The sequence below is a fragment of the Aethalodelphis obliquidens genome, unplaced genomic scaffold (genome assembly GCF_003676395.1).
Source record: "Aethalodelphis obliquidens isolate GAN/ISIS:26980383/991018 unplaced genomic scaffold, ASM367639v1 scaffold10, whole genome shotgun sequence".
Lineage (NCBI taxonomy): Eukaryota > Metazoa > Chordata > Mammalia > Artiodactyla > Delphinidae > Aethalodelphis > Aethalodelphis obliquidens.
This window is the reverse complement of record NW_020837954.1, coordinates 27,202,083-27,222,740: the sequence shown is the minus strand read 5'-3', so window position 1 is coordinate 27,222,740 and position 20,658 is coordinate 27,202,083. Positions and strand designations below refer to the sequence as shown.

The 20,658-nt window shown below is 36.2% G+C and overlaps 1 protein-coding gene across 4 annotated transcripts; it reads right to left on the bottom strand.

Moving 5' to 3' along the window:
* Positions 1-1,901: 1,901 nt before the first annotated feature.
* Positions 1,902-20,383, bottom strand: PSMC6 (proteasome 26S subunit, ATPase 6). 4 transcript variants are annotated; one of them, XR_003433641.1, is made up of 15 exons: positions 20,256-20,383; positions 19,157-19,236; positions 19,024-19,063; positions 18,726-18,778; positions 15,962-16,029; positions 15,242-15,356; positions 13,354-13,441; positions 11,612-11,673; positions 11,404-11,527; positions 10,975-11,036; positions 9,294-9,414; positions 9,070-9,150; positions 5,249-5,320; positions 4,202-4,367; positions 2,303-2,411 (listed from the first exon to the last, which is right to left on the bottom strand). XR_003433641.1 is itself a non-coding variant. In XM_027111249.1 (14 exons), the coding sequence occupies exons 1-14, from the start codon at positions 20,380-20,382 to the stop codon at positions 2,293-2,295; spliced, it is 1,212 nt and encodes a 403-aa protein (XP_026967050.1). In that variant the 5' UTR covers position 20,383; the 3' UTR covers positions 1,902-2,292. The 4 variants fall into 4 exon arrangements, 2 of the variants coding, with proteins under 2 accessions (XP_026967050.1, XP_026967051.1); XM_027111249.1 differs by lacking the exon at positions 4,202-4,367 and having other exon boundaries at positions 1,902-2,411; XR_003433642.1 differs by lacking the exon at positions 9,070-9,150.
* Between the last annotated feature and the right edge of the window lie 275 nt (positions 20,384-20,658).

Sequence of the window (20,658 nt, the reverse complement as noted above, 5' to 3'; positions counted from 1 at the left end):
AGCCCTACAACCATCTCCCCTCTTTCCACCCCGCCCTCCCCGCGCCGCCCCAGCCAATCCCAGCCCACGCTCGCCTTCAGCCCGCCCCCCGCGGCCGCCAGGTGTCAGAGCGCCGCCGCCCCACCCCTTCGCGAGAGCGCAGACGCGGGGGGGCGGGGCCCTGGAGGCGCAGCGGCGGGAGCTCACCGGGTGTGGAGGAGGTGAGACTGCGGTAGGAGGGAAAGCACGAAGGACTGGGAAAAGGAGCGGGATAATACGACTCAGCTCTGCCCTTTCCGGATTGGACGCAAATCCCTTCTTTGGTGTAAGAACGGGGAAGACATCCTAGCCACCATAAACTGGCATACGAAAGGAAACTATAGTTTTCTCCCCTCTCAGAATCCTGCGGAATCTGGTGAGGTTATAACCCAGAGTAATGAATTCACCTGAAAATTACGTTATGCCACAGAATGAAACACCATCACTTTTAAGCAAATCGAAACGGTGTACTTTTAAGAATACTTGGGAATATAACAACTAGAAAATATCAAGAAAAAATGGCAAACAGAAAAAATCCTAATACAAACAATTGATAGCCCACTAATTTGTACATAATACTGAAGGTGTCTTCCTTTAATTCTAAGCTTATTAACACTTCAACGTATTATTAAACTATATGGCTTTCAATATCTTTAAAAGGAGTTTGCGTCAGTTAATACTATATTGTTAATAAAGTTCAGGTATATAATACTTTCTCTGGGTTTAGGGAGATAATGTTATCTTTTTTGTTTTTAAACAGATGAGGAAAATCAAGCTTAGAAGTGGAAGAACCCACACATAAACTTTCAAGATTTGTACACCAACCTGATTCTTTAAAAAAAACACCACCACCACCAAAGTAAAAAAGTGAGATAGTCTTTCATTAACTGAATTGCAGATTACAAGTAAAAAGGACCACATGGTTATCTGACCTTTTTAAAGTAAAAAGGACCACATGGATATCTGACCTAGACCTGACATACTATTACTTTTTATAGTCATGTTTATGAAATACACTACTAAACATATATAGAAATAGAACTGTTCAATAATTTGAGTATTAGATGGCTAGTTTGAGGGCTCCATTTTCTCTACCTCTATGTAAACAGTTCTCTCCCTTTTAGTTACAAAAAGGCACACATTACTCTGCTAGCAAGTTTTTAATTTGAAGAATGATTGTATTATTACCTGAGTCATATATCATTCATTCTTCAGTGTTTATGAAACTGAAGTTTCTTTTGTTTAACAGCACCTTTAATAATAACATAATCTTAATTGATGCCCAATGATGATTTCCTATTGTAATTTGTTAAAGCTTTAACTACCACATGAGAAAGAATCGTGTATAGGTAACGGAACTTTTGTTCTGAACATTTCTGACATCAACATCCCCTACATCAGATCCTTAGCCTGGTATCCATAGATACCTAGTGTCCATGGGTGAGCTTGGGAAATAATAAATCTCCTAAGTTTTAATATATGCAAAATTGTGTGTATGTATGTGTGAATCTTTCTGAGAAGAGTGTACAAACCTCCTCAAAAGGGAACTATCATTTCACATAAATCAAGAAAACCAAGTCACATTTAAATAGCAAATGTTACTTTTAATCATAATCTAAAAAATGGTTATGGATGTGCATGTACTATTTCAATTAACTATCACACGGATTAATCATAGTAGGTGGAGAATAAAGGCTTTCTTGAAGGAGGAATATATACAGACACACATCTATGTTACATATAACAAGATGCTCTCATGAACACTGAGTATAGGTACTGTTTTAAAATAAAATTCAAAAGTCTAAGATCTAAACCCAACTTCATCTTGGTTATTAAATAGTTTAGACCATAGTAAATGTAGTCTCATAAAAGACAAGAATATATGTAGGAGAACTGAATCAAACAGATTTTATTAAACTTTTTAGGATGAGGAAAACAAATGATATAAAATAAGTCATAAGAAATACTATCTGGTACTACCGTCTCAAACCATTTTCAAGGTTTTACAAAATACACACCAAATACAAAAAGCTTCAACATACTCTTCTTTTATAACTTCTGCTGCAATAAATGCAACATTAACAAACATACAAATTTCTTCCATACTTCTTAAAAGTAGAATTACTGAATTACTAATCTTTACAATGTTATTCATATACATTTTTATTCATACTCTTTTAATGAGATCATTTTTGCCAATACATAATTTTCCTTAACTTTATTTTTACATTAAGCCAATATCTGTCATGCAGCCATCAAAAATCTTACAGTAAATTACACAGGTTTGTAGTCCAATTTAGATTCTAGCTTCTTAGAATCAGCCACTTTTCTGACTGCTTTCATGAAGTCTTCCTGTACTACAAAATCATGATCAGCACGAATTGCAAACATACCTGTGGAGAATAAAACAACATGACTGCTATATTTAATATGTGAATTATTTATTATAAGAAAACTAAGGGAGAGGGTAGGTGAAATGGGTAAAGGTGGTCAAAAGGTACAAACTCCCACTTAAAAAAATAAATAAGTCCTGGGGATGTAATGTACAGCATGGTGACTATACTTATTAATACTGCACTGTGTATTTGAAAGATGCTGAGTAGATCACAAGAAAAAAATACTTTTCTATGTGTGATGATGGAATGTTAACTAGACTCATTATGGTGATCATTTCATAATATATACAAATACTGAATCATTATGTTGTATACATGAAACTAATATGTCAATTATATCTCAAAAAACTTTAAAGAAAACTAAATAATGTAATATTATTCTACGGAATAAATGTGAAGGAGCTTAGATGTATTACTTCTCAGCCAACAGTTCTAATTTCCTAAAAACCACTATTATTGTTCAATTAATTTCCGTAACTATAGTGAGCACTATTTTCCAAACCAAAAGCTAGAAAACAGTGAGACAATTATCTGTATACTTAAATTCCACCTCACACAGTCCCTGTATCCAATGTCATTTTGAAAAAAACAAAACAAAACCCAACTATCAATAACACATACACATTTTAGGCAGAAGTTTCCTAACTCTACAGGCAGCAATCCCCTGGAAGCAGGGGGCACATGTATGGTTTGGGAAAACACAAAACACCTCAGTAATTTTCATAGCTTTTCCTTGTTAATAATCAAAAGCATAGAGAATAGGAATTAAAGAAAGTCAACAAAAATCAGTGTCATTATTCATGTGAGAAAATTTACCTTTTTTATGTACAAATTGGTATTTTATAAGACTTTCATATTCAAATATCACCATTCAGTTTTTGCTTTCAAGTTTTTGACAAGTTACTTGTCAAATACTACTTGGCAAGGAGGTAAAAGGTTTGTGGGGTTTTTTTAAACATTAGTTGTGTCATAGATATGGGTCCCAGATTTTGAGACAATCCTAATTGCATAAGCTAAAGCTGGTAAGTTATCACTATCTACTAATTAAGTGAATCCTACTACTATTTTCATTGAGGATCTGCTTATACTGAATTTTCACTAACATAAAATGAGTGGGTTGCAATAGAAAATTCCAAGGGTTACTTCCTGTCTTCCCTTTCCTTTCAAGATTTCTACATAAGGAATATTGGCAATAGTCATTCTATGCTGTCCTCAGAAATCAGGTGAATGGAAATGACTGGTTTTTTTAATAGTGAAGTTTTAAAACCTGTTTAGAAGGCTGTAACTAAATTAGGCAAGTTATTTTTCCAAACCTTGTGCATATTACTGTTTCCAAATCATTATTTAGTGAATGAGTGAATGTGAGATACATTCTAATCCAAAAAGGATGACAATCTCAGGATTTGAATGGAAAAAGACAACTATAATTGAATCAAGTATATTTTAACTCACAGAAAGATATGTTAACAAAAAAGGCTTGAAGACTAATAAAAAGAAAACTCAAGAATTTCAGTATGTCTCTAGATGAGAAGTTTAAAAAGCTTAAATTTTAATCCACACAGAAGTTATAGTTCTTTATTGGAAATAGCTAAAAATAAACTTTTAAAAAATATGTGGAAAAAGAGAGAATATAATTTAATGGTATCAGCCTTTAAGATTTAGATACTGCTTTTGTTTGGATTCCATCTTCACCAAAGCAAGCTTCTAATAATAATTTGGTCTAGTGTAGATTTTGAAAGGAGAATGTCATAAGTTACCCCTAGTAGTTCAGGCTACTGACTGCTTACCTTTTAATATTTTTGTTTACTAGTAAGTCTTTGTGAGCATGATTTATGTGATTTGTACTGAGAGTTTCTGGACCTGCAGATCTTTGATCCAGATACTGAGTCACAGTATACCCATGAAGATACTCCTATGGAGAAGCCATGTCTGAGCAGCCTCTTTAAACACTGTCTGTTGAATTTACAAGAAATGTTAAAATAAGGCTAATGGTGATATGAAAACAAGAAGAAATCACATATTGTAATACTTAAAAAGTGTTCATATGCAACCTATGAAAGTCAGTGACTATAAAATCTACTGTAGATATTTTTTTAATTTTAAGATTCTGTGTGGAGGACAAAAACTAAATGACCGTATGTATGGTTTTAAAGCCACTTGGTACCAGAAATAAAAATAAAATCACACAATCCACAGAAAAAATTATACTAAAAAACTACTACATTTCCACAAGTTGAATGAACACAAAATTCATAAATCAATCTTTCAAAGGTTAACTACTGACAGGCTAGTATCAGAAGGCATGTCATCCATTTTGTAGCAGATACCCCCAGTGCTGGCCCAGTCGGATTTCAGCCACAGGTGTGGCAGATAGCTCTGTACAGTCTCAGACTTACTCCAGGGGGACAGCATGCTATCACTATGCATGTCTTTCCACATTCTACCCTAAGGCATCCATAAGTGCAAAGAAGTTAACATCCCCAAGGGCAAATCTCATCCCACGGAGGAATGGAGGATGACAGCTGGTAAATGTCTAGTCTCCCATATTTCAGCCAGATAATCCTGGAAAGAATTCTGTATGTTTCTCTGAGGTCTCATCAGAATCAAACCCCTCTTGCTTACAACAGTTATTTCAGTGATGCACCCTTATAACAGCTTTCCCTCTTCCCATTTCACTTGCCCTATTCTCTACTTCTTGGAATCAATTTCCCAGAAAATAACAAGCACTCAAATCCTTGCAAAGCTCAGGCTCTGCTTTTGGACAAACCCAAACACATTTTTAGCAAATTAAACAAATCAAAATCAATAGTAAAAATTGTACTTTAAACCCCTACCTGCTTCAGTACAAACATTTCTCAGGTCTGCTCCATTAAAGCCGTCTGAAAGCTTCACAATTGCTTCATAATCTGTTTAGGAAAAATACTGGAAATCAGTTAAAAAAATAGTAATAGGAGACCTTTTTTGGATTTATTCCCATATAGAAAATTTAACTTAAGAGCCTCCTTCGAATTTAGTCAGCTAGGCATCAACTCTGTTAACATTCCACAACATTAACAACAAAAATCAATACTTCTGTTAAGTAAACCAGCACCAAGCAGAAATAAACATACTTCTAAAACTCTAAAACCAAGAAATATCAAGATCTGAAAGCATCTTAACCTGTTTCTACACAGAGAAACTGTTAAGTGCATGTGAACTTTAGATATGTCAAGCTATGACTTTTATTAAAACTGTAACCAAGTATCTAATTTGAATAAATCTAGAATATTCAAAACCAACTGTAACCACAATGGAATTTAATCACATAAGGCAAATATAAAATATACCAAAAATAGTCTTCAGACATCATTTTATCATACAGAATTTTTAAATGCTAGAGTAAACACTGACTAGCTTTTCTGGTTTCTGTGAAAGCTCCAAGTGTTGAGGTATCAGATCTATGATAACAGTAATAGTTAAGTGACCTTTCTATCCACGTGACAGACGAAATGAAGAGCTGCTGCTGGTTTAAGGTAGCAGTTACGGACTTGATGTAGAATAGCGAGAAGAGACACATAAGCTACTACAATGTGAAAAACTGTGATAAGACACCCTTGTCAGGCAATCTGGAGTATGTCAATCTCTATTTGAAATCACACAGATAATTCATTAATTAGTCTTCATTCAGGTTCAAGTTCATGTAAGCTTCTGGAGAGCAGAAATTCCTAAGGTTAGCACAGCATCTGGCACCTAGCAAGAGCTCAGTATTGGAAGAAGCTGGTAAATTCAGCTCAGTCTTTCCAACTCAAAACTTTCACATGAGTAATGAGAAAGGCAATGGTCAACTATTTGTAATTATTTTGGACCACTAACTTGTAAAAAGTTTTTAAAGTTGCTTGGCAATTATACTAGATGCCTCTAGTCCAGGGGTCAGCAAACTTTCTGTAATGGGCAAGACAGTAAATACTTCAGACTTTGTAGATCATATGGTCTCTGTCAAAACTACTCATTTCTGCCACTGTAGTGGGAAAGTAGTCATAGACAATATGTAAATGAATGGGAGTGGTTGTGCTACAACAAAACTTTATTTACAAAAACAGAAGGCATACAGAATTTAGCCCACAATAGAATACATGGCTTGCTGGCCTTTACACTAGTCCAGTCTCTCACTTCTATAGATAACTATTTTGTAATTTTTCCTGTCCTCAAATCTCTAACAGTACTTTCCCATTTTCACTCTTAACTTGCTTTCTATTTCACTGAGAGAATAAACGCATTCAGAAGAAAAATCCTCTAAGTACCTGCCATATTTAAGAACCTGTTATCATCAGCATCTAATATATGCTGCCTTTCCTCCTATTCTCCTGAGAAGTCTATGCTCATAGACAAAGCCAACCTCTCTTCAAAAAAAAGCACATTATCAACTTGTGTCTCTCTCCTAGATCATTCCCATCAGCATAAAAAAAAAGTGTTGTAAGTACATGCATCTTAAAGAAAACCCCAAGTCCTCATCTCCATTTCTGCTGCAGCTCCATTTCTTCTCTTCTCCCCTTCGCTAGAGAACTCCTTGAAAGAGGTGGCTAAACTCAATGCCTCTTGTCCCCATCTCTCTGATATCCATTTGAACAAGGCTCTCACTCCTACCACTCCAAAGAAATTTCTTTTGATAAGGTCACCAATGATCTTCACACAGTAAATCCAATCTCAGAACTCTTCTTATCAGACCCATTGTCAGCATTTGACAGGAAATTAGTCCCTCCCTATAGTATTTCTTCACTTATTCTCCAGGACACCATCAGGTCCTGGTTAACTCCTATCTCTGTGACTAAGCTTCCTCAGTCTCCTTTGATGGTTCTTCCTCTCAACTTTTTTTATTTCCTCTCAACTTCTTAATGCTGGAAGGAGCTCAGTTTTGACTCCCTTCTCTAACAACATTCTCTTCCTTGGAACCATTTTTATGCTGATATTAGCCACATTTATAACACTAGCACAGGCCACCCCAACGAACTATTGATGCACACAGAATTACTAATCAACATCTTTACTTGGCTATCTAATTGGCATCTCAAATTAAATATTGCCAGAATCAAATTCCTCATTCTCCCTTTAAAACCGAATCTTTCCAGTCTTCCCTCTCTTTAATTGATGGCAATTCCATTTGTTCAGTTGCATGAGTAAAAAACCTAAGTCTTCCCTGGTTCTTCTCTTTAGCTCACACCCTACATCTGATTCATTAGCAAGCCCTGTCACCTCTATTTTCAAAAATATGTCCAGAATCTCATTATTTTAAAAGATTTTGCTACCACCTTGGACCAAGCCACCATCATCTTTTGCCTGCATTACTGAAATAACCTCCTAATAGATCCTCTTGTCTCTATCCTTGTCCCTCTAGCTGCAGCCAGATGATCTATTTAACATAAGTGAATTCTGAAATATTTACAGATGAAATGATAATGACTGGAATTTGCTTTTTTTTTTTTTTTTTGTGGTACGCGGGCCTCTCACTGCTGGGGCCCCTCCCATTGCGGAGCACAGGCTCCAGACGCACAGGCTCAGCGGCCATTGCTCACAGGCCCAGCCGCTCCGCGGCACGTGGGATCCTCCCAGACCGGGGCACGAACCCGTGTCCCCTGCATTGGCAGGTGAACTCCCAACCACTGCGCCACCAGGGAAGCCCTGGAATTTGCTTTTTAAAAACCCAGAAGGAAGGTAAGAGGTGGGAGAGATTACAGATGAAACAAGATTGGCCAAGGGTTAATTACTGAAGCTGGGGGATGAATTCCTGATAAGATTATACTCATCTCTACTTTTATATATTTCTAATTTTCTGTAATACAAAGTTAAAAACAATAAAAAGTAAGGTCATATCATTCCTCTGCTCACAATCCTCCAATGGAATCCATTTCACTAAAAACAAAAGCCGAAGTTCCTACACAACGGCCTCAGTAAGGCTCTATACAATCTGATCCCCATTACTTCTATGATTTATTTCACTTGCTACCGTCCCAATAACTATGCCACAGACACCCTGACCTCTATACTGCTCCTGGAATGTTCCATGCACGCACCTACTTCAAGGCCTTCTTACTTGCTGTTCCCTCCGCAAATTTCCCCCAAATATCCATACTTAGCTCCTTCACCTTTTAGGTCACTGCTTAAAAATCACCTTGGTAAGGCGTTCCCTGTGTCTCCTCCTCCCCACCTCTATTCAAAATGTATACATTCGGGCTTCCCTGGTGGCACAGTCAAAAATCTGCACATAACTCATAGCGGCCCTCCATGTTCATGGTTCTGCATCTGCGGATTCAACCAACCCCAACCAGGTAGTACTATAGCATTTACTAGTTTAAAAAAAAATCCACGTATAAGTAGACCCACACAGTTCAAACCCATTTTGCTCAAGGGTCAAGTGAATATTTTACTTTCTTCACCTGCCTTTCCTGACAAAAATGTAAGTTATATAAAGGCAGGAATTTATCTGTTTTGTTCATTGCTATATCCTCAGCACTTAGAACAATTCTTAGCATACAGCACATGCTCAATAACTATTAGCTAAATTCAAGACCACCATGTTTCCTGAATTTAAAACTAGATTTGGTAGACTATCAGTGATATCCAATAGCATTTTACTTCATTTACCAAATGTAAATATATATAAAATAGGTTATTTACTTACCTATTTCACCATGCTTTGTAATGGGACCTGCATGGATTTTCAATATATCTAACCTTGCTTGTTCGTTTGGTAAATCAATATCTGAAAATAAGAAAATTACAAGAAATTCTTTTGCAGTCAGGTTTTTTGTTTTTTAAATAAAGTAGGGGGTGAGGAAGAGGTATGGGAAGAGAAATGGACATAGACAAAGGGAAATGGACAGCAGGCACAAAAGCTTAACTTACGTATTTTTCTATCTAATCTGCCTGGACGAAGCAAAGCAGGATCCAGTGTATCTGGTCTGTTTGTAGCCATGATCATTTTAACTCTATGTAGAGTATCAAATCCATCCATCTGATTCAGTAGCTAAGAATATATTTGTGAATATAAATCAAAGGCACATTTTATAAAGCATCCCAACCATTAAAAAAACACATAGCACACACCTTTTATAAAATGACTAAGACCATGAAATGTATTGCTTACAGATACATATGTGATGTGCAGAATGATCGTTTGATGGAATCATATTTTTTTCTCTCTTACATAAAGGGATATATATTCCATCCTAAAAGTTCCAAGATAGATTATTTAATGGGTTTTTTTTGGCCGTGCCTTGCAGTATGCAGGATCTTAGTTCCACGACCAGGGATCGAACCCGTGTCCCCTGCCGGGGAAGAACAGAGTCTTAACCAATCGACTGCCAGGGAAGTCTCCAAGATAGATTATTCAACTATGTACCTTTGTATAGCTATCAGATAGTTTTAATAAATCTGAAGGCATCCATCCAGTCACGAATTATGAAACTAAGTTATGTGGATCTGATTTCCAACGTTCGAATTTTTTTGTTACAATTACTTTTAAAATAATGTTTCAAGAGCTTATGGCATGCCAGACATAAAATTTACATCAGGATAACTGGAAACAATGATTTTCTACAAACTTGATAATAAATCCATTAAATATCTTTTCAAATAATTCTACTTACACAGAAATACTCAGATACCTAACACATTTCCTTCAATTCCTAAAGTTTTCTTGAATAAATGTTGAAAAATCTAACTGCATTCAACAAACACTTTAAAACAAAGCTAGCCTGACAATATGTCTATTTCTTCATGCCAATATGTCTAACATACCCTAAGTGTTAGCTAACAACATATCAGCTACATGAATAAAACTAGTATCTGCGTTTTAAAAAAAATACCTCAATTTAAGGCTTCTAATAGACTCTACAACTAATTTTAAAATACTGTCTTTTCTGAGCAGACAATTTATAAAAAACAATTTTCAAACACCCCTACTGAGACAGTAGTTGACAATGCATTACCTATGCTACCTATCTATTCATAGGAGTTGGAAAATGTGTTTGGAATCTTGCCAGCACTTTCACAGAATGTGGAGTGGGAAAAGACGTTAATATACATTTCAATATCCCATCATCCATCTTCAATAATCAAAACTATTTTAGTTTCCTTTCACTCTCAGCAATAAAGAGAGGAAAGTATTAGTAATTTTTAGAGCAGCCTCATACATAGTTACAATTCATTTACTGCCACTAGTTTAAATATATTTGTCACTCATAAAATATCTGAATAAAACTAACACAAAATCACATTCACAATGTAAGTACAATATATAATTTTTTAAATGGCCAGTCTACTCAAAAAATGTAGAACGGTACAGCTGTAACTCACATGAAATTTTGTAGATATCCCTATTATTTTCTAGTACTCATTTTCTTACTAGAGATTGTGGTAAAGAAAACTGTTCATTCCTGTCAATACTGTACTTTCAAATTTCATACTTCATTTGTGCATTCTTCATTTAAACCATTATCCATATTTTGACCTTCAAATATCCAATGTTCACTTCTTCACTTTATAAACATTGATTTCTTTACAAACAGGCTTTACCAAGTATTACCTCCATTAAAGTTCTCTGAATCTCTCTATCAGCTGAAGTACCCTCAGAAAACCGACGACCACCTAAAATAATGATGTGGAAACTCATATGCATTACTCCTTTCCTCTTTAAGCATCATTTAAGAAAATATGAAAATGATAGTGTCTGGGGTTTAAAACATTAAGATGAAAATAAATTAACAAGAATTACACTGACAAAATTCGAATTGATTTTGGTATGTTTATCATTTTCTCAATGTTAAAGGTTATTTATTGAGAGCGGTTAAACTTTCTTAAGAATTTTTTTAAAGTAACATTCAATTCATTTTGCTACTTCACACAAATTGCAGTTAGAGGTGAAAAGAGAGGGAAAAAGTTCTTTTAGATTAAAAAAATATTCCTAACAGTTCAAGAAAAGTTTAAAATAAATTTTAAGAAGTGTTATTCTTACCAATAGCATCTATTTCATCCATAAAAATGATGCATGGCTGATGGTCCCTGGCATAATTAAACATTTCTCGGATCAAACGAGCACTTTCACCAATGTACTTGTCTACAATAGAACTAGATACAACCTGATTAAAGGAAAAACATGGTAAACATAGGAAAATTCAAATAAAATTTATTTTCAATAGCTACAAAAAGAATATTCCCTTTACCTTTAAGAAATTGCAATCCAACTGGCTAGCAACAGCTCGTGCCAAGAGTGTTTTTCCTGTACCTAGGAATGATAAATGAAGTCCTAATTAAATGGAAAGTAAAACAAATTTTCAAAAGCCTTTAAGAATGTAATCCTTTGAATAGTAAATTTTGCAAAATGGAAGCTAAGTCTTAAATAAAAGCATTTAAAATCATTTAAAATCCCAAAGCACTTCCACTCTCAATATTAAAATTTAAAATTTTATTCAAAATATCCCTTCTAATTTTATTTTAAGCAAACTGAATACATAACTTTAGAAATATATCAAAGCCAACTTACAAAGAGACTGTGATGGAAACTTATACATTCAAATACATTGGGCTATACTGAACACTGAGTGGACCTTTGCCTACGTATGATATTGTAATATCAAGTATTTGTTATTTGGAAACTACTGATTCAGTGGGTTATGAAAATCTTCCAAATACTGGCATTTTCCATTATATAATATTAAAAAGTCACATTTGTTAATACCATCTCCGATCTCATCCTGTCTTATATTAACAAACACATTGGAAAGTCGTCAAGCTCATAGTACCAGAGGTAAAGTTTTCAAAAACTCAATTTTCGTTTGAAAGCTCAAATTTTATCACTGGCTACAGATGGTGTCAGTTGTTTGCTTTAACATGATTGGCTAACTTCATTCATTTTTTAAAAAAAATGTGTGCAGGGACTTCCCTGGTGGCACAGTGCTTAAGAATCCACCTGCCAATGCAGGGAACATGGGTTTGATCCCTGGTCCAGGAAGATCCCACATGCCATGGAGCAACTAAACCGTGCACCACAACTACTGAGCCTGGGCTCTAGAGCCCCTGCTCTGCAACAAGAGAAGCCACCGCAATGAGAAGCCCGCACACAGCAACGAAGTGTAGCCCCTGCTCGCCGCAACTAGAGAACGCCCGCGCACAGCAATGAAGATCCAACACAGCCAAAAATAAATAATAAATTAAAAAAAAAAAATGTGTGCAAGGTAACCAATAACCAGTCTGATAACTGACTGTAAATTATCCTTTCAAGTAAAAATGGCATTCCGTGAAAAGCAGCTAATACAGCAGGCAACTCAAATAATCACACAAATGCTTTTCCTGGAGATATCTTATTCAGTATGCAACAGAAGTACTTTATATGTATTTTCCATTTCATCACAGAATACAACACATTATTCAAGGATCAAAAGTTAATATTTTTAATGCTTTAGCAAGGACATTTTAAAGTGAAACTGACATCTTTTTTTAAAAATACTGCAAATGTGAGTGGCCCCGAACACAATGACTACTATACCATTTTGTGCCACTGACTTAATTGATTCATACTATGGCATGAGTAGCTTTACCCTCATTGCTTTGCACCATCAGCACAGATGTTAGTTGCTTTTTTCTTTTTCACTGTGTTGACATCTTAGTATTACAAGAGTAATTCTGACCTTGCAGAATCCCTGAAAGTGTCTCTGGGACACCCAGAGGTCTGTGAACCACACAAGATCATTGCTTAGAATCACATGGCATGTTTAGATATATATACCCTATGAAGCACAAGAGGACTAAGCAAGACTAAGAAAACAGTAGACACACATCCCCAATCCCTTCCTTACTCTGAACAGAATGGAGGCTGGAATTGTCACATTAATTATCTCCATCTCATTTTTTTACTCCTTCATTCATTCATTCGCTCATAGTGGGGCAGACATGATTTAATACCAACCTGGTGGTCCATATAACAAACAGCCTTTTGGAGGTATTATTCCTACACGTTGGAATAATTCTGGGTTTGTAAGAGGTAATTCTATTACCTAGAAAAGAAGTTGCATGTTTCTTAAAACGTTAGTAAAGATTTTGATGTACTTTCAAATATTTTAAGTAAACTATCAGCACATTTATGTACATACATCATAATTCGTAATAGATCTAGAATTCAGTGCTATGTAAAACCATTTATATTAGAGGTTTTTCTTCAGATAGATGTAAGATATCTCTTAAATCTAAAAATCTTAAAATATTTTTTAAATTAATTAAAAAGCATGTGGTAATTTGAACTATTTATTATTTAATACACTTGCTAAAATAACCACACACTTGATTAGAGTGATGTTTGCACGGGCATATAATCTGTCAAACACATTTGAACTGTACACTTAAAAAACGTGAATTTTACTGAAGGTAAATTATGCCTCAACGAAACAATTAACACTACAAAAAATCAGTTAAGCAAAAAAACAAAAAGATTACACTGGTGTGCATCTGAATACAACAAAAAATAATTATAAAATGGGGAACTTTGGTAAGATATAACTGCCACTAAGAGAAATGGTACATAAAATTTTCTTATGTTGGCATTTTGTCATAGTAGTCTTAAAAAAAAACATAAATTCTGCTCTCAATATTAAGACTGATTCAAAGAAAGAAAAGTGGAGAACAGCAAAAGTGAGGATTTGACTGCCCAGTTTAAACTCTTTACTTGAGAGATAAACCTCTACTGAATAACTCTGTCCATAAGGTATGATTAAGACACGCCAAAATTGTGAGAAATTAATATTCGCAATTGTCTGCAGATGTATACTGCATGTCATTGGTGTGTGTGCGTGTGTCTGTGTGTGTGAGAGAGATTCATTCTGCTCCTATGGCTGATGCAGCAAATCACTGTAAAATATTTCACTGTTTCATGAAGCACTTGTTCTTCCTCTTTTCATTAACTATAATGTGAAAAGAATAGGCTTTTATTTATGCTTAGGCCAATGCTTCCGCAAGTATGGTTGAAAAAAAAAAACAACTTGGTTTCATAATCACCTGGAATGCTTGTTTAAATGCTAATTCCTGTGCCCCACCCCCAAGCCACTGCATCAAAACCATGCAGAGGGCCTAGGAATCTGTATCTTTAATAAGAGTTCCAGAAAATTTAAAGTGCTGAAGTTTGAAAACTACTGGTTTAGGGCTTAAATCAGATAATGTAAGCCATTCTAATTAATCAAATTCATTCCTGAGTATTTCCATCCTAAATTAAGAGGAAATCAATACAACAATGTAATTTGCTTAAAAGAGAATTGTTAAGAAGCTATCTGTGTTGTAAAGCAAGGCCACCCTGATTTGATTCTTCATGTAAGAACTTAAAGTTTAAGCCACGCTAAAGCCAATATTTTTCTTAAATGACAGCAAACAGCTTTATCAAAATAAAATATTTAAGGCACAGATAACTTACTCTATTTAAGGGCAATAGGAAATCAATGAGGTTATGGGAAAAACTACATTACACACACTATCCAAATGTGCTCTGACCCAACTAAACTACTAAGATAAACAAAATGCCAGATGGTATGGGCAGTGGATTACATCCATTATTCTTAGCTTTTTTTCCTTCTTGGTCATAAAAAGAGCAGGATTTTTCAAACACCAAATTATCTCCAAATTTAACAAAAACCCATAATTTTCATAGCTAGAGATTCAGTGCTTTTTTTCTCTTGGCAAAATATTATATATATAATATTCAGTAAACACTATTTGGATAAAGTGATTTTACATCCTCTTTCTCCCTTCAGGCATTTTAAAACCCGTACTACTTCTTAGTAAGTTCAGAGAATAAAGCACACACTACCAACCTCTCGTAACTCCCGAATCTGTTCTGACAAACCTCCGATCTCAGAATAAGAAACATTCCCGGGGTCCTCATGCGACATGTTGTAAACCAGTGGGTCCACCTCTCTTGGCAAATACCTGTAATGATAAGGTGTGTATTTTTCTTTTAAAAAATGTATTTTCTCTCAGCCTACAAATAGAGTATAAATGACTTGCTTATGCAAGCACCGGTAGGTGATCTTGGAAAATCATGTTGGGACTTCCCTGGTGGCGCAGTGGTTAAGAATCCGCCTGCCAATGCAGGGGATACGGGTTCGAGCCCTGGTCCGGAAGATCCCACATGCCATGGAGCAGCTAAGCCCGTGCACCAAAACTACTGAGCCTGCGCTCTAGAGACTGCAAGCCACAACTACGGAGCCCGCGTGCCACAACTACTGAAGCCCATGTGCCTAGAGCCTGTGCTCCACAACAAGAGAAGCCACAACAATGAGAAGCTCGTGCACCGCAACAAAGAGTAGCCCCCGCTCGCTGCAACTAGAGAAAGCCCATGCATAGCAATGAAGACCCAATGCAGCCAAATAAATAAATTTATTATTTTTTTAAAAAAAACATGTTTAAATTAATTTGAAATTAGGAAAAGCTGAAAAGTGGCAAAACATTCAGTGATCTCAAGAAGCATATATTTTGGATAAAATCTTCCCTCCTGAAAATGAGACGTAAACTAAATAGTACAAGAAACCTACCTCATGATAGTTAGTGTAGTCATATCCAAAGCAACTCTTGTTCCTGGCTTCAGCTTACTTTTGTCAAGCTAATTGTGTAAAACAAAAGGTGTTACACAAACACTTGAAAAGGGGAATAACACTCTAACAAGAGCATAGTTAGAAGCCAAATAATCATTTTTATCCTTCCGAGAGAACACTAAGATTAGATTATAAACACCATGCCCAAGGGAAGGGTTTATAAAAAGTAGTAATTCAAAGTTATTTCCTTCTGCTCCTTCAAAGAGTGCCCTTTTGTGCAATCTCAGTGTGAAATGAGAAATCACTAATATATAAAGTCTGAGGTGGCAACAACCTTGTTTTTGAAGAAGGAACTGACTGCAATATTTTACTTTCAAAGGCTCACTATTTAATATAGTTTTGCTCATTATTTTGATTTAGGCACTGTAGTACAGTGACTTTGGCAATTGGTACCAAAGCATTTATACAGAAATCCCTTAATGAACATTTGGAGGGGAAGGACAGGAAAGCATCTTAAAGGTATGTCCATTAGATTTATTTTAAAAACTATAGTTTTGGGAAGTATGTGTTATGTGATCATAGAAGATAAGGGGGATATGCACTCTATTTCCCCTTAGAGATTTTTTATTAAAATTCTAAAGAACAAACAAAAAAACCCCAGCAACCTTCATTCATGCTTTTGCTACATGCCAGACACTATGGTAAATATATTACTGTACATATTAAGTTGAATCATACTAAACAATTTATTGGCATATTTAACTTATTTGGATAGAAGTGGAGAGAATCTATCCAAATAGATTCAAATCACACTCAGGCTGTTACTTGTCAAAAATAAAGTTATTTTTCGAAAAAACTATAATTTTTTCGTTTTTTCGAAAAGTGCAACAAAAAAAATAATAAACTGCTTGCCAATACAATTTCAGAATCATACAAATTACTGACCACTTTTCACAGGATTTTGCAAACAGCGCTCAGTTTAGGATTTAGTGCCAATTAAAATGAAGTGAAGATATGCTAAATACTAGGTTTAATATAATGGATTAAACTAAGAATAATTGTCAGGTACAGTAGTCCTCCCCTTATCCACATTTTCAGTTACCTGAAAATATTAAATGAAAAATTCCAGAAATAAACTAATCCTAAGTTTTAAATTTCATGCTGTTCTGAGTAGCGTGATGAAAGCTCTGTCCTTGGGACATGAATCATCCCTTTGTCCAGCGTATTAGTAGCCCTCTCGGTTATCAGATCCACTGTCCTGCTGACTGAAGTACTTGTGGTCAAATAATCCTTATTTTACTTAATAATGGCCCCAAAGCACAATGGTAGTGATGCTGGCCATTCAGATATGGCAAAGAGAAGCCACAGACCGCTTCCTAATGAAACGGGGAAAGTTCTCGACTTAATAAGGAAATAAAAATCATATGCTGAGGTTGCTATAATCTAGAGTAAGAACGAATCTTCTATCCATGCACTTGTAAAGAAGAAAAAAGAAACCTGTGCTAGTTTTGCTGTCACGCCTCAAACTGCAAAAGTTATGGCGACAGGGCATGACAAGTGCTGAGTTAAGATGGAAAAGGCATTAAATTTGTACAAGATATTTTGAGAGAGACCATATTCACATGACTTTTGTAACAGCATATTTTTTAAATAATTGCTCTATTTTATTATTATTTTTGTTAATCTCTTTCTGTGCATAATTTTTAAATTAAACTTTATCATAGGTATGTATGTAGAGAAAAAACCTTGCATATATAAGGTTTGGTATATGCCCAGGTTTCAGGCATCCACTGGGGGTCTTGGAACATACACCCCACGGATAACAAGGGACCACTGTACTTGAAAATGAGCTTAAACAGAGATGAATATGAAGCTATTTCAACATTTACATCTATAGGGAATACATACTCTGGCTTTTCTAATATTTTCCAGTTTTCAAATACTCTCTTGCCCCTCATACAACCACAAAATATCTTAGACATGCCAACTTTTGGTATCCAGAGGGCCCTGAAAGGGACATAAATATCCTCTGTCGGATTAGGCAACTGAAATTTTGATTTAGAAAATGTCATCCCACTTACATGCTAGGCAAAATCTTAAGACTGAATTTAGTCCCTAGGAAAAATTCAATTCTATAGCCACGTCATATCAATCTTTTAAAACCTGAACCTGACACAACAAATACTCAGTTTAGAAAGCTCTTCCAATGAGTTTATAAGAATTCGCTAAAGACGCTTTCTAAAGAATAGGGTAGTACATAAATTGGCTTCAGAGGCTACTAAATGATCCAAAGCCATTTGTTGGTGATTTTTGATGACTGCAAGATAAAATCTGGAGTTATTTCAATTTGCCGATTCTAATTTAAATGAACTCATACAAAATCAATTTAGCCTCTAGTAAAGACTATAAGTAATATTTTTGAATGTTTAAATATAAAATGTAATTTATAAGGTCTAATACTTTTAAGACCTCTTCAAAAAAAGACACTAAAATAAAATAATCTGAGATTCTTTCACTTCTAAAATTCTTTGATTTCTCAGTGTGTAGAGCTGACTGAGGCAATGCAACAGAGCAGAAAAGTAGAGACTACCGGGAGTCAAACCCATGGTCTGAGTTCAGGCTTTGCTAATAATTAGCTGTATCTGAACAAGTCACCTTTGGGAGTTATGGGCATAATGCCTGACCTGCTTACCTTGAGAATTAAATACCTTACATGAAAGCGCTTTTGTCAATTATAAAGCACTATAGAAACGTAAAATGTTACCTGTCGACGACAACCCACAACATATCTTGGTCCATTTGTAGCTTTAACAATGACTAGAGGAAGAAAATGAAAAAACAAATTGAAAAATAGAAAGTAAAAAATAAATATATCCACATTGATGGCAGATTGAGTTTTATTTCTGTTCTCCAAAAGACAAGAATTGAAAGACAACTTAGTCTATGCAAGAATATCATCTACCTTCATTACAGTCATTAAAATAATAAGCATTTCAAAAGTTGGCGGTGGGAGGGAGGGGAGTCTGCTCTTTTTTTCTTTACTAACAATCTAATACACTTACATTTTTCTTCAGTTAATTGCTTAAGTACTTCACCCACAATCTAAGAAAGAAAAAAAAAAAAAGCATTACTTTTTGCCAAGAGCTAAAAAAACAAATCACCATCACCCTCTACACCCCAAACTCCATTACCTACCTGCCCAACACTTTGTAGGGCCTTCAGATCATTTTCAGACTTTTCATACTGCTTGGTAAGTTCTTTTAATTGTTCCCTTACTGAAAAATATAATTTGAACATTTTAAATTAAATAATCTTAGCGACTTTAAGTCACTAAGTCTCACTTTATTTAAGTTTATTTAAGTCTATTTCACTTTACGTGTATTTTATATCCACTATATCAAACCACAGAAAACATAATGCCATTTGTAGATGACATGTTTAAAAACGAAATGTTACAGAGAAAGCACCATGTTTTTATTTTCTTGATCAGGAATACTTACTTGTTTGAGCACATATTAGGTTACATTCATAACAGATATTGACATTCTGACACTTCCGGATTTGAGATTACAAACCCGAATGATAAAAGAGTTAGACCCTTCCTCACTTCACCTACCCACATGAACTGTTACTCTTTGGCTTTCTAACCTAAATAAAGCGCCACAGAATTATACAGTTAAGGTCTTCCTTCATTATTTAAACCATTCAGGTTTGTCAGTGACGGTGCACTAAGAAAAACTGTAAGTACTCTTTTGGTTCAGGAGTAAGGGAAAATTGTGTGCCTGACAGAGCACAATTCAAAACACGAGGAAAAAAGAAGAGGACTATGATTGACCGATGGACCCCTTCTCTCTTAAACTCCGCGTTCGGCTTTCCATGCCACTAACAAGCCAACTACCCGAGTCTCGTCTCTTGCTTGAGCTTCTTTGACTCAAGTCTCTTTCTGCCTCCGGGTCCCGGGACTCCACCAACACCGCACTCCTTGCACCTTAACCTGGAAACATCCCTGTGACCCACTTCTTCCCCACTCCCCTCTGGTCATCTTCCAATTCCATCTCAGAACTGGGGATGTTCTCTCTGTCACCTGGACCAAACTGGTCCATTTTCACGCCCGAAGAGGCGTGAAGAAGCTCGGCTTCCGAAGCTATAGGCGGGGATGACAAAGCGCCTTGTCTCCAGACTGAGGCCTTCTCTCCTCGGGGCTCGGTTGCCGAGCTCGGCCAAAGGCCTCCGCTTTGTCAGAGACAGGAGCGGGTCCGGGCACGAGATTATGTGGAAAGAAAGGTGCACTCACACTCCTTGAGACGGCCGTCGATCTCCTTGTGCTCCAGCAGCTTCTTGCGGTAGTCCTGAAGCGCCTTATCTCTAGGGTCCGCCATGATGAGAAGCCGCCGCTCATAGGGGATGCCGGGAATGGCCATGGCCGCCCGGGCGGGGGAAGGGGCGGGGCGAGACAGGAGAGCCTCCCTGGAGGGGCGGGTTTCGCGGAAGACACTGCCCCTTCCGGTTTGCACCGCCTCTGCCCTCCACTTCTCCAACGTCTGCGTCTCTATGCACTAGGGTGCCGGCGTGCACCGAAGGAGACCTCCAGATACACCATCCCCTGCAGGTCAGCCTGGGTAGAGCAAGGGCGCTGTCCCCTGAGAGGCCTTGGTATTTTTAAGTCACTGCTGTTCTGGAACCACAAAAGACTTTGT